Raw genomic sequence first — 13,953 nt, 5'->3', positions numbered from 1 at the left:
GCTCTATTCTAACTGTTATTTGCATGGTCAATAAGATTTATTAGCAATCAATTTCAAATCACTTTTGACCTATGAAAAAAAATACCTTGAAGTTTCTCTCCGCCATTGCATAGTTATGCCATGTGGAGACTAAACAGTACATGTCACCTTTTCATGCACCAAGTAGAAGCAGGTGGACCGGCCATGACCAGAGCAGAACCAGACTTCTGGGTCTTATCCAAAGAAAGTGAAGAATCATAGTGAAGGGTCCAGCATCTGTCTTATTATCAAAGGACCCCAGTGCTACAGAGTTGGCTGTGTTCCTTTGTAATAGCCTGGACACAAACAGGGCTTTGGTCAAAACTGGTGTACTAGGCGTATGGGGATTATGGTATCAGTTGACACATTCCCTATGATAGTTTAATATCGATGAGGAAGTATTTGGTGTTATTTCAGAAGATTGGAGAGAAGGCACAACTTTAAGAGAATTCTATTTCTATGAGCTCAACTTTCTGAGAGCTGCTGACAAGTTTGAGAATCAACTCAGTCTTCCACTTCAGCCTGTGAAGAGACTGTGCTATGGGATTTCAGCTCTTCTTTGAACAGCACAGCATCACAATTCAATATTTCCTCTCTTGAACGTCTGCAGGAAGGCATAATTTCCTCTTCCCTATCTCGGTGTGGCATGCTCAGTGTCAATCGTATCAATTCAGAGGAATAGCAAAAGTAGGCTAATGTTTGAGACCTGGATTAGCTTTCAAATTAGGTCTGAATAACATAGGCCTGTAGATACACCAAAGTGGTGTGATGATGATATTAACCATAGTCATAATCAATCCACCTCTCCGCTCACCATTGTCATCATCATGGGGCTAAGCTGTGGCCTACAGAATAAAGGAAGCATATACGTTTCTACACACAACTAGCTAGGCCTGAACACTTGTTTCTTGTATGCGCTGTTCACATGATCCATCCACCCATGCACTTTATTCCACAGTCTTTTTCATAGCATTTGTTTTTTGGCTAGTCGGGAAATGCCTACCGGCATCCTGGGTCCTAGCACATCTCAATGTTATCTTATTATTGCATATTCATTACATGTGTTTATATCAACTATAATAGTTTCATATTTGGAAATCATATAGTCGTTATTTTAAGTAATTTAAGTTTTTTTTTTTTTGCTGCCAAAATGTTGTCTTCATCCAAACAGGAAGTGGCAAACCTAAATTGGGAGATTACAAGGATATTAGTAGAAGAGTTCCCGGGGTTTAAACCAATAGCCTGACATGCTTGGTTTGAACCCAGGAAACCCTCTACTACTATCCGTGGAATCTCCCAACCCAGGTTTGCCACTTCCTGATTGGACATACGTGTCAAAGATGGTTTAGTATGAAGGTATGAAAAAACTGCTTCTCCAATAGAAATCCCAGATCACACTTGTAGGTGATGTCATGGCAACGTTGGCTAGCTAAATTCATGCGCAGAAACACACCATTGGGTTTAAAGGTCGTCTTGTGCCCAACTGTGCATGTGCAGGTCGTCAAAAGAAAGGCACTCCTTCGATATAGAGTTGTTTTTGACAAAAAGGAAAACTTGTATTTTTTTTGCATTCACGAGATTGGAGTAATAACATAGTAATAACATGTGGAGTAATAACATGTTCAACGACATTGGCTCGAATCTAAGTTGTGCTTTTAGATTTTGAGAAAATTAACAAATAATACAACACCATTTGCATCTGCATTTAATAAAATCACAATTAAAGAAGATATCAGGTTTGGAAATGTTGTTAACTGTGTTAAAGCATTCTCAACAAACACTCTTTTCAGACCAGGTTCTTACTACACTTTCCAAAGTCAAGACAGAATATCATTTATTGATTGAGAGAGAGAGCAGAATTGGACATCTATCGAGTTAGACTCAACCATTACTTCCATGGTAATCATCTCGGTCGTTTACTGGCCAACAAGCTAAGCAGTAATGATCAATTAGCAACTATTGAATCTGAAACAAGGAAATTACTATCAGAACCCAAATTAATCAAATAATATCCTGCTTCTATAAGGAACTGTACATCTCTGATTGTAAATCCACAACAAGCCAGACTAAGTCCTTTCTAAAATAATTAAAAACTCCTCTTCTCTCAACAGAGGAAGCCAACTCACTCACCAAATCTCATCTCAATGAACTCAAAAGGAAATTGAATAGCATGAATAAAGGAAAATCACCTGGATGGGATGGTATTCCCCCTGAGGTCTATTTAACATTGTGGAATCAATTAGGTCCACTATTGCTTAGCCATTCACAAAGGTTAATTTGGGAGAGATGTGAATACTGCACTGATTTTGCATTTATTAAAAAAAGGTAAGGATGCTAAAAAGTCTTCTCACTATCTTTGATAAACACAGATATTAAACTGTTTTCCAAAATGTTGTCGTCCCATCTCAAGATTTACTTATCCAAATTGGTCCATATGGACCAAAGCAGGTTTGTTAAAAAGAGTTTATCAGATAATTTCATTGACTATTAAATATCTTAGATGCCGCTCCTTGGGATGTATTATCTCTCGATGTAGAAAAAGCTTCACATAGACTAGAATTCTCATATCTCTAGTCGGTCTTGGAACATATGGGAATTGGCTCCAATTTCATTAATATGATTTTGAACCCAATTTTGGAGCACATTTTTTGTTTAGGTAGGGGTCGCATTACATGTCTTACAAAAAACGGTGGATTCCATCTTCCACTGACAATTCTTGAAACAACAGGACAGGCACAGGTATTGTACAGAGTAAAGTGTTAAATAATGGATTTTTATAAAATATTGAGTATTAGTGCAAGTTTGAAGTCGATAATTTCCTACTCCATTGGAAAGAAAGTGAATTACGCGGCCAATTTGACAGACATTACACAGCCAATTTGACAGACTTGCCTTGAAGACCTGTATGCCGCAAAACTTTTCCTAATCTTGATTAAAATCACTTACGATATATATACATATATGTATGTATGTATAAACACACTTTGAACACAAATTTAAACGTACCATGTAAAGTGTTGGTCCCATGTTTCATGAGCTCAAATGAAAGATCCCAAAAATGTTCTATATGCTAAAAAAGTTTTTTTCAATCAAATATAGGCACACCCACTTGGAAGCCATGCCCAGCCAATCAGAGTTATTTTTTACACACAAAAGGGCTTTATTACAGATCGAAATACTCCTCAGTTTCATCAGCTGTCTTAATGACTGGTCTTAGACAATCCTGCATTTTAATATGCTGGGTGTGGAGGTCCTGGGCTGGCGTGGATACACGTGGTCTGCAGTCGTGAAGTCGGTTGGACGTACTGCCAAATTCTCTAAAATGACACTGGAGACAGCTTATGGTAGAGAAATGAACATTCAATTATCTGGCAACAGCTCTGGTGGACATTCCTGCATTCAGCACATCAATTATATGCTCCCTCAACTTGGAGAAATCTGTGTCATTGTGTTGTGCAACAAAACTGCACATTTTACTGTGGCCTTTAATTGTCAACTGCACAAACAGCATGGTGTTTAATCAACTTCTTGATAAGCCACACCTGTCAGATGGGTGGATTATCTTGGCAATGGAAATTAACAAAACATTTGAAGAAATAGGTTTTATTATTATTTTTAATTATTTAACCCCCAATTGGTAGTAGTTACTGTCTTGTCTCATCGCTGCAACTCCCGTACGGACTCGGGAAAGGCGAAGGTCGAGAGCAATGCACATCCAACCCGGAAATCAGCCGCACCAATGTGTCGGAGAAAACACCGTACTCCTAGCGACCTGGACTGCACTGTGCCCGGCCTGCCATTTTTTGTGCATATGTAAAATGTCAGGGATCTTTTATTTCATCTTTTATTTGTGAAACATGGGACAAACACTTTACATGTTGTGTTTAAATTTTTGTTCACTGCATTCGGAAAGTATTCAGAACCCTTGACTTCCCACATTTTGCTACGTTACAACCTTATTCTAAAATGGATTACATTGTTTTTACCCCCCTAAAGACAAAGCAAAAACAGCTTTTTAGAACTGTTTTCATTTTTTCATATCACATTTACATAAGTACTTTGATGAAATACCTTTGACAATGATTACAGCCAAGGCTTCTTGGGTTGGGGAGTTTATCCCATTCTTCTCTGCAGATCCTCTCAAGCTCTGTCAGGTTGGATTGGGAGCATCGCTGTACAGCTATTTTCAGGTGTCTCCAGAGATGTTTGATCAGTCTGGGCTCTGGCATGGCCACACAAGGGCATTCAGAGACCGAACTCACTCCTACGTTGTCTTTGCTGTGTGCTTAGGGTCGTATTAGGGAGGTATTTATGTTTTTTATTTTTAATACATTTGCAAAAATCTTTCTATATATACAGTACCAGTCAAAAGTTTGAACACACCTACTCATTCAAGGGTTGTTCTTTATTTTTTTTACTATTTTCTACATTGTAGAATAAGATTGAAGACATCAAAACTATGAAATACAAAATACTAACTTACATTGGCTGGGGGTATGTCCATAGGAGAATTAGGCTCCAGAACAGAAGGATCTACTGCAATATTTTTCCCTGCAGTAGATCCTAAATTGCCCATGGACATGCCCCCAGCCAATGTAAGTTAGTCTTTTGTATCATTTAGCTAGCTAGTTCCTGAACATTAAGTCCTTAACTTCTTGAATCTAGGGGGCACTATTTTCATTTTTGGAAAAATAACGTTCCCAAAGTAAACGGGCTATTTTGTCAGGACAAGATGCTAGAATATGCATACCATTGACAGGTGAGGATAGGAAACACTCTAAAGTTTCCAAAACTGTAAAAATATTGTCTGTGAGTATAACAGAACTGATATTGCAGGCGGAAGCCTGAGAAAAATCCAATCCGGAAGGGACTCTTATTTAGAAAGCTCTGCGTTCCTATGCATCCCTATTAAGCATTGAATGAGATATCAACCAGATTCCTTTTTCTATGGCTTCCCTCATGTGTCTAGTGTCACAATACATAGTTTCAGACTTTTATTTTGAAAAATGAGCTTGAACGTCAACATTGTGTCAGTGGTCGGTTGGAGTCTCTCAGAGTCTTTTGTGCGTAAGGGGCAAATGCAGCCATTGTTTCTCTCTTTCCTACTAAGAAGCCATCTGTCCCGGTTGATATATTATTGAATAGATATTTGAAAAACACCTAGAGGATTGATTATAAACAATGTTTGCCATGTTTCTGTCGATATTTATGGAGCTAATTTGTCGTTGTCGCGACCACAATTTCCGGTCGAATTCTCAGCCAAACGTGAAGAACTAACGGAGTTATTTCAGCTACAAAAATATATATTTTTGTATAAAATGAACATTTGCTATCTACCTGGGAGTCTTGTGAGTGGAAACATCCGAAGCTCATCAAAGGTAAACGATTTAATTTGATTGCTTTTCTGATTTTCGTGACCAGGTTGAATAAACTTGTCAAGCTAAGTAGAGAATCAATCTTCAGGATGTTATTATCATATTATTCCAATAACGTTCCAACCGGAGCATTAGTTTTGTCTACAGAGTAATGGAACGCAAGGCGATATAATGACTACTGCGTGTAAACCAGGAACTGCCATTCTGCCAGACCAGTCCCTCAAATAGCTGCCATCCGTTCCCACATCACACTAGAGGCTTCATTCCACGTTCTACTGACTGTTGACATCTAGTGGAAGGCATAGGAAGTGCGAACAGATCCATATCTTATTTGGATGTGAATAGGCGATGAGTTGAAAATCAACCAGCCCCAGAATTTCCACTTCCTTTTTGGAAGTTATTTTATACTCACAGACATAATTCAAACAGTTTTAGAAACTTCGGAGTGTTTTCTATCCAATAGTAATAATAATATGCATATATTAGCATCTGAGACAGAGTAGGAGGCAGTTCACTATGGGCACGCAATTCATCCAAAGTGAAAATGCTGCCCCCTATCCCTAAAAGGTTCATTAACAGACAAATTATTTCACTCATAATTCACTGTATCACAATTCCAGTGGGTCAGAAGTTTACATAAGCTAAGTTGACTGTGCCTTTAAACAGCTTTGAAAATTCCAGAAAATTATGTCATGGCTTTAGAAGCTTCTGATAGGCAATTTGACATAATTTGAGTCAATTGGAGGTGTACCTGTGGATGTATTTCAAGGCCTACCTTCAAACTCAGTGCCTCTTTGCTTGACATCATGGGGAAATCTAAAGAAATGTAAAAAAAAAAATTTGGAGACCTTCACAAGTCTGGTTCATCCTTGGGAGCAATTTCCAAATGCCTGAAGGTACCACGTTCATCTGTACAAACAATAGTATGCAAGTATAAACACCATGGGACCACACAGCAATCATACTGCTCAGGAAGGAGACGCCTTCTGTCTCCTAGAGCTGAATGTACTTTGGAGTATAAAGTGAAAATCAATCCTAGAACAACAGCAAAGGACCTTGTGAAGATGCTGGAGGAAACAGGTACAAAAGTATGTATATCCACAGTGTCATGTCTTTGGCTATGCCGGATTAAGTGATACGACATGCAATTCTATAAAATCCTTTCTCTGTAATTGATATTACCTGATTGAGCTAGTCATGTAAATGTAATTGACTAGGAAGTCGGGACACCACGTAAGAGTGTTTATAGAGCTTTTATCTCCCGAAAAAACTTGGCGGGATCATTGTCATCAACACCCGCTGAATTGCAGCGCGCCAAATTCAAATTAAATTACTAAAAATATTTAATTTTCATGAAATCACAAGTGCAATATAGCAAAACACAGTTTAGCTTGTTCTTAATCCACCTGGTGTGTCAGATTTCAATTCAGCTTTTCGGCAAAAGCATTACAAGCGTTTATGTAAGAACAGCTCTCACAGTAGACAATGGGAGGGATACACGCTGCACCGGCAGGATAGAACCGCACATTCCGGTAAAGCTGCCTGCCATCCAGGACCTCTACACCAGGCGATGTCAGTGGAAGGCCCTAAAAATTGTCAAAGACCACGCCACCCCAATCATAGTCTGTTCTCTCTACTACCACATGGCAAGTGGTACCGGAGTGCCAAGTCTAGGACAAAAAGGCTTCTCAACAGTTTTTAGCCCCAAGCCATAAGACTCCTGAACAGGTAACCAAATGGTTACCTGGACTATTTGCATTGCGTGCCACCCCCAACCCCTTTTTTACGCTGCTGCTACTCTCTGTTTATCTTATATGCATAGTCACTTTAACTATACATTCATGTACATACTACCTAAAATGGCCCGACCAACCAGTGCTCCCACTATCTGCATTGTGTCCCACCACCTCCCAACCCCTTTTTTACGCTTCTGCTACTCTCTGTTCATCATATATGCATAGTCACTTTAATGATACCTACATGTACATACTACCTAAATAAGCCTGACTAACAGGTGTCTGTATATAGCCTTGCTACTCTTTTTTCAAATGTCTTTTTACTGTTGTTTTATTTCTTTATTTACCCCCCCCCCCCCCACACACACACACACACACACCTTTTTTTCCGCACCATTGGTTAGAGCCTGTAAGTAAGCATTTCACTGTAAGGTCTACACATGTTGTATTCGGCGCACGTGACAAATAAACTTTGATTTGATTGAACAATTCAGCATGATACATGTGGTGCAAAATGTATTTAATTTACATATATATAAAAAAAATTGACATACAATGATTTGCTCATATTATAAATTTAATCAATATATTCTGGACATATATGTAAATATATGTTTAATTCCCCCGCATATATGTACATACAAATTTTCTCTGGGTACTCACATTTTTGTCTGGGTAAGCACATTGACCATCGATCCTGTTATACAGCCAGACCTAAACCATGCCTCTCTTATCTCGCTTCAGCCAATGGGGAGTGGAGGAGGCTCGGTTTAGGAATAACTTGGACATTTTAATAGTGCTAGAGAGCAAGCAAGCGAATATCACTCAGATGCATGCCACTACACTGACGGGAGTATAAGAAAGCATTGCACTGACTCGAGTGCACAGTGCTCCAAGTGAGTCTCTCCAATCAAATTTAAAAACAAATATGGCTTTTTTTTGACGAGGAGGGGAAAACAACCAGCTATTAGTGCATGCATGCGTTGTTTATTCTATGGAACATCATAAATAACCTATTTTATCCCTGGAAAAACACAAGATTCACCTGCAGAAGGTGACATTTGTTTTCCTTCGTTGGAACGAGCGACGCGCGCTTGTTCGACTGTCCGGTGCGCTGTGTTGCCTTCTCCTTCCTTTGGATTTTACACCATCGAGGGTACCCACTGATTCGGTGAGAGAGGGATCCAGCCATTCAGGTGGATGTCGCTCACTTTGCTCATTCATCAACTTTCCGTGGCCTTATAGCGTATGCGCATCTGACCCAGTGGAAATAGTTTTTTCTCGTTTGGTCTCCTGTGCATTGTGTTGATAACAACTTCACCTTCTGGTCTACCAGGGAGACATTGTAACAACTGCAGTGATCAGCTTAGTACAACACAGCTTGCAGAAACAGGTAAACAATAATTTACTAATGTATGAAAATACAATAGCCTATTAAATGCAGTCAATTTGACATCTTTGTAGACATTGCTATTTACCTAATTATATGAAGTAGGCTGTGTATTGATGGGAAAACATTGAACATTTACAGTACACATTATACTATAGTATTTAAATTGCATCATGGTAATTCAGGAGATCATCTTAAAAGGACATCATTTTAAAAGCCTACTTGATTATTGAAACATGTCAGGAAGACTACAGTAAAGCAGAAGGTCAAGAAATAACAAGGTCCTGAACCTACAGTATTTCACTAAGATCACACACAAACACACACGCAGTGACAACATGTTAGCCTCTGTATATTATTCTCATTCCAACACACACTCATCCCCCTCTCTAACATCTAACCATACTTTCTGTCTCCATTCTTTCCTCCAGGACACTGGGAGAGAAGTTTGGGGAGAATGAAGAGTCGTCGGGTGCGGGGGAAGCATGAGTGGCCGGTGTATCACTGTTAGACGGGCGGCTCTGATGGTTCTATGGGAGTGTACAACTCTAAGCCTCCTCCAGTGCTGGGTGGTAGTGGCGGCGGCCGCGGGGGCCAGCCGTACTGGAGTTGGGGCCGCTGCAGATGCAGGGGGCTCCAGCAATGCCACAGGGCCCTTTGCCTGGCTCCTGTCTGACAAAGGGCCCTTTCATCACTCCCAGGAGTTTTCTGACTTTACGGAGCGCTACCAGCAAGGATTCACCACCAAGTACACGATATACAGGTGAGTCTGGCTGAGGGAATTAATTAAAGATGGCTGCAAGGTTAAGTGATATGCGTGTGAGATCATCAGGAGTTTGTTGAGCAGCAAGGTTCAGTGTAAAATTTACACTATGCTTTAGAGATACCTGTAAAGGTGAAATTGCTGCATGTGAGATTGTTTGTATTACAAAACAAATTGGTTTAGCCTTGCACCTACCTACGCTGGCATGTACCTCTAGTTTCAAAATAATGGGAAGGGCGAGGCAGTTTGCAAAGTCTAACAGAGTAGCCTCATATATCGTAGCTCACATCCAGTGGTCTTCATCAATAGCATGTGCTGCTCTGACTACTGACAAGGTCAGGGGTTGAATACTGGGGTTGTTTGATGTAGTGAGTGCTTGTCGCTTTGTCTCCTGTCCATACCCATAGTTTGTAGTTGTTTTTTTCCATTCAGATGCAGGGCGTGCTCATGAGTGTTTGTGCGGTGTGTCCCAGGTGCAATTGTGTGTGCGTGTGCCAGGTCATATGAATAGTGTTGAGTGTGATGTTGTTGGGCATGGCATAGCTGGAACAGCATAGTGGATGATACCAGCTGAAGGGTCCTAATTGACACACACTGGTGTTTGGCAGCCGGCTGAGGTGACACGGCCAGGCACAGATGGGGAATGTAACACTGCACTGGTTACTCTGATCTCTCTGTCTATCTGATCAGTATATTTATCCGTCTGTCTTTCTGTCTCCCTCCCCGTTCTCTGACTCTGTGTACCTTCCCCAACACACACTCTCTGTCTTACACTCTCACACTCATGAATATTCTCCAGTGTTCCAGTGACCTTTTTAAGTCGGGACCAGGGAAAGGGAGTCAAGAGGAGTGTGATAGTGTTAACTCTCCCTCTCGCTCTGTCTCGGTGCCTTACTCCCCCCTGCCGGTGACTCTTAGCGCAGAGAACATTGGTGCCTCTGCCACACTGCCTACTCTGGAAGTGAAAGAGGAATAGTGTCTTGGCATTGCAACACCTCAGTAATTCTCATCCCTTATCGGGGATAAACTCTCCCTTCTCATGTCATAAACATAGTTATTTGAATTAAGATAAGAAGTAGTACAGACTCTGAATTAACCATAGGAGTTGAATATTACTATGTAATATGTGCTTTTACATATTATATTATTATCTGTCTTTTGTATCCACATTGTTGTGTTGTTATGTTTGTGGTTGAGCCTATATAATGTGAGACAAAGACACCCTGAATCGACTAAAGCTTTGAGGGGAATATTATTGATGACATTCCTCACCCAGTCCAGGGATAGTGTTGTAGCTGTGGGTATTTGTCGAGAGCAGGGATTACTTTGGTGCTGTGACAGATTAGCTTTGTGACTGTCGACCAAAACATGCCAACTCCTATACCATACAAATGTACAAAATTGGTAGAATTAACCAAGAGCTACTGTATTTAATTTCCTTTCATTTGTGTACATATCACCACACTTTCATTCTGACCATCGTCTCAGCTGAAAATGACCTTGACTCTGGTTGATCTAAGAAGTGATTGCGTGTAATTAGGGAGTAATTGCTGTTTAATTAGATACACAACCATGTTTGTTAGGAAGAGGCACACAGCCTTGATAAACCCCTACAAGATTGAATCATTTCACTAAATAGTAATGGGGATATGAATGGTAAATGTAACTCTGCATGCCACCGCCTTTACAAAAAAAAAAACACATGAAAAAAGTCACGTGAAAGAAAATGTGGTTTTAGGACACGTGATAATATATGTTCTTGTGTAATTTTCACCAGTTAGACATATGGTTTTGGGACACAAATGAAGTTTCATATATTTGTTTTTCACGTTTTTGCCTCATAAAACAAATCATACAGTGAATTTTTTTCTCTATGTTTATTTTTAACACTTCCCGCTACATCTAGTCTTCCATCCAAGGACCGACCAGGACCAACCCTGCTTAACTTCAGAGGAAAACCAGCAGTGGGATGCAGGAATAAATGTGCCAAAACTTGCAAAAGGAAAAAAGGCAGCGAAATCAAAACCCTGGTAACATAACCAAAGATAGGGAAAATGGTGTCATTTTTCTTATCGCATTATCATAACAAAAGTAAAAAATATATATAAAAAAATAACATTTGTATCCAGTTATGAGAGGGGGAAAAAAATCTATTATTTCCTTGAACTATTTTGTTTCACTATCAGTACTTTGGGTTTTACTTTTTGCTTTCAATATCATAAATTTTGTTTGAAATACTAAGAATTTTTTCATCGACTTCAGAAATCTTGCTTGATATTAATGGCACAAACGTAACTCACTCACTAGAGGATTACACCATATAATAACACAATTACTTTATTACACTATTACTCCTACCACAGTTTCAGTAGGGAGCTAAGATATGTGGCTGAAGAAATGCAACCACTCTATATCCATAGACTACGCGATTGGATGCAAAGACTGACCATACATGAAATAAACCTTTTAGTTTTAAGCATGTTTGTAGGCTGGTTGTTTACACTTACTTTGTTTACAAACATTGAAGTAAAACAAGCTTATATTTGGGGTTCTGATGGGGTATGAAAGTTGAACTAAATTCATGAGGCCTTTATACATTTTTCCTTCAAGAAGCAATGGGTTGATATTATTATCAGCTAATCCCTACCATTGTGTTGCAGAGTTGTCATAATGCTTCAGCAAATGTACATTACACCGGGGCGTCAGTAGGCACAATTTAAGTAACCTAATATATGTCCCTTTAACTGAATGCTTTTACTGATACTACAGCTATTGTATGCAGTAATCATGCGCCTAGATGTATACTGTTAGCACTAAGCCGGTGTGCCCTAGGAGGAAGTCCACTGTGAGCAGTTCACCCTGCACTAACATACAAAAACATGAGCACTTCTACTGCTGCTGAGCTTCCCAGTAAAGCAATGAAAGCAAGTAAGCATCCCAGAAGAAAAGTGCTCAAAATAGCTCACATTAATATATGTAGCTTAAGAAACAAGGTTCATGAATAATTTGCTAGTAAAAGATGACATTCATATTCTATATTCTGACTATCTCTGAAACTCACTTAGATAATACATTTGACAATATAGTGGTGGCAATACAAGGTTATAACATTTATAGAAAATATATATATGCCAATGGTGGATGTGTTGCTGTTTATATTCAGAACCACATTACTGTAAAGATTAGAGAGGATCTCATGTCAAATACTTACTTCTTACTTCTAATTAGTTAGAAGTAATATGGCTACAGGTTAAACGTCCTCAACTAATTCCCATTCTGATGGGAAGCTGCTATAGACCACCATGTTCTAACAGTCAGTATCTGGATATGTGTGAAATGCTTGAAAATGTGTGTGATACCAACAGAGAGGTATATTTAAATATTGATTGGCTTTCATCAAGCTGCCCACTCAAGAAAAGCTTCAAACTGTAATTAGTGCCTGCAACCTGGTTCATGTTATCAGTCAACCTACCAGGGTAGTTACAAACAGCACAGGAATAAAATCATCAACATGTATTCATCGCATCTTTACTAATGCTGCAGAAATTAGCTTGAAAGCAGTATCCAGATTCATCGGATGTAGTGATCACAATATAGTAGCCATATCTAGGAAAACCAAAGTTCAAAGGCTGGGCCAAATATAGTAAATAAGAAGTCATACAGTTTTGTAGTGATTCCTATGTTACTAAAGAATATCTGTTGGTCTGTGGTGAGTAAAGATGAGCAAACAGGCACTGCACTTGACACATTTATGAAATTGCTTATTCCAGTCGCTAATACAGTGCGAAAGGTATTCATCCCCCTTGGTGTTTTTCCTATTTTGTTGCATTACAACCTTTAATTTAAATCGATTTTTCTTTGGATTTCATGTAATGGACATACACAAAGAAGTCCAAATTGGTGAAGTGAAAAAAAAACTTGTTTCAAAACATAAAAAAAAATATATGGAAAAGTTGTGCGTGCATATGTATTCACCACCTTTGCTATGAAGCTCCTAATTAAGATCTGGTGCAACCAATTACCTTCAGAAGTCACATATTTGTTAGATTGCACACAGGTGGACTTTATTTAAGTGTCACATGATCTCAGTGAAAATATACACCTGTTCTGAAAGGCCCCAGTGTCTGCAACACCATTAAGCAAGGGGCACCACCAAGCAAGCGGCACCATGAAGACCAAGGAGCTCTCCAACCAGGACGGGGACAAAGTTGTGGAGAATTACAGATCAGGGTTGGCTTAAAAATAAATATCAGAAACTTTGAGCATCCCACAGAGCATGATTAAATCCATTATAAAAAAAATGGAAAGAAAATGGCACCACAACAAACCTGCCAAGAGAGGACCAAGTGACAACAAAACTCACAGACCAGGCAAGGAGGGTATTAATCAGAGAGGCAACAAAGACACCAACAATAACCCTGAAGGAGCTGCAAAGCTTCACAGCGGAGATGGGAGTGTCTGCCCATAAGACAACTTTTAACCGTACACTCCACAGAGCTGGGCTTTGCGGAAGAGTGGCCAGAAAAAGACATTGCTTAAGAAAGAAATAAGCAAACAGATTTTGTGTTTGTGGGAGATGTGGGCATGTGAGAGACTCCCCAAACATATGGAAGAAGGTACTCTGAGCTTTTTGGCAATATCTGGCGCAAACCCAACAACTCGCATCACCCT

The 13,953-nt window shown here is 39.5% G+C and overlaps 1 protein-coding gene across 2 annotated transcripts in view; it reads left to right on the top strand.

Moving 5' to 3' along the window:
- The first annotated feature begins 7,895 nt into the window (after positions 1–7,895).
- LOC109897518 (BMP/retinoic acid-inducible neural-specific protein 3-like) overlaps positions 7,896–13,953 on the top strand; it is a 98,387-nt gene continuing 92,329 nt past the window's right edge. Inside the window, exons 1-3 of one of the 2 annotated variants that reach the window (XM_020492019.2) lie at positions 7,896–8,325; positions 8,466–8,522; positions 8,951–9,282. In XM_020492019.2, the coding sequence (XP_020347608.1) occupies positions 9,005–9,282 (278 nt within the window). In that variant the 5' untranslated portion in view covers positions 7,896–8,325; positions 8,466–8,522; positions 8,951–9,004. Of the gene's footprint in view, positions 8,523–8,950; positions 9,283–13,953 lie in introns of both variants that reach the window. The other variant, XM_031833547.1, reaches the window with a different exon arrangement.

Source organism: Oncorhynchus kisutch, linkage group LG10, assembly GCF_002021735.2.
Source record: "Oncorhynchus kisutch isolate 150728-3 linkage group LG10, Okis_V2, whole genome shotgun sequence".
Classification (NCBI taxonomy): Eukaryota; Metazoa; Chordata; class Actinopteri; order Salmoniformes; family Salmonidae; genus Oncorhynchus; species Oncorhynchus kisutch.
Note: the sequence above shows the minus strand (reverse complement) of the source record. Positions and strands in the feature narration are given on the sequence as shown.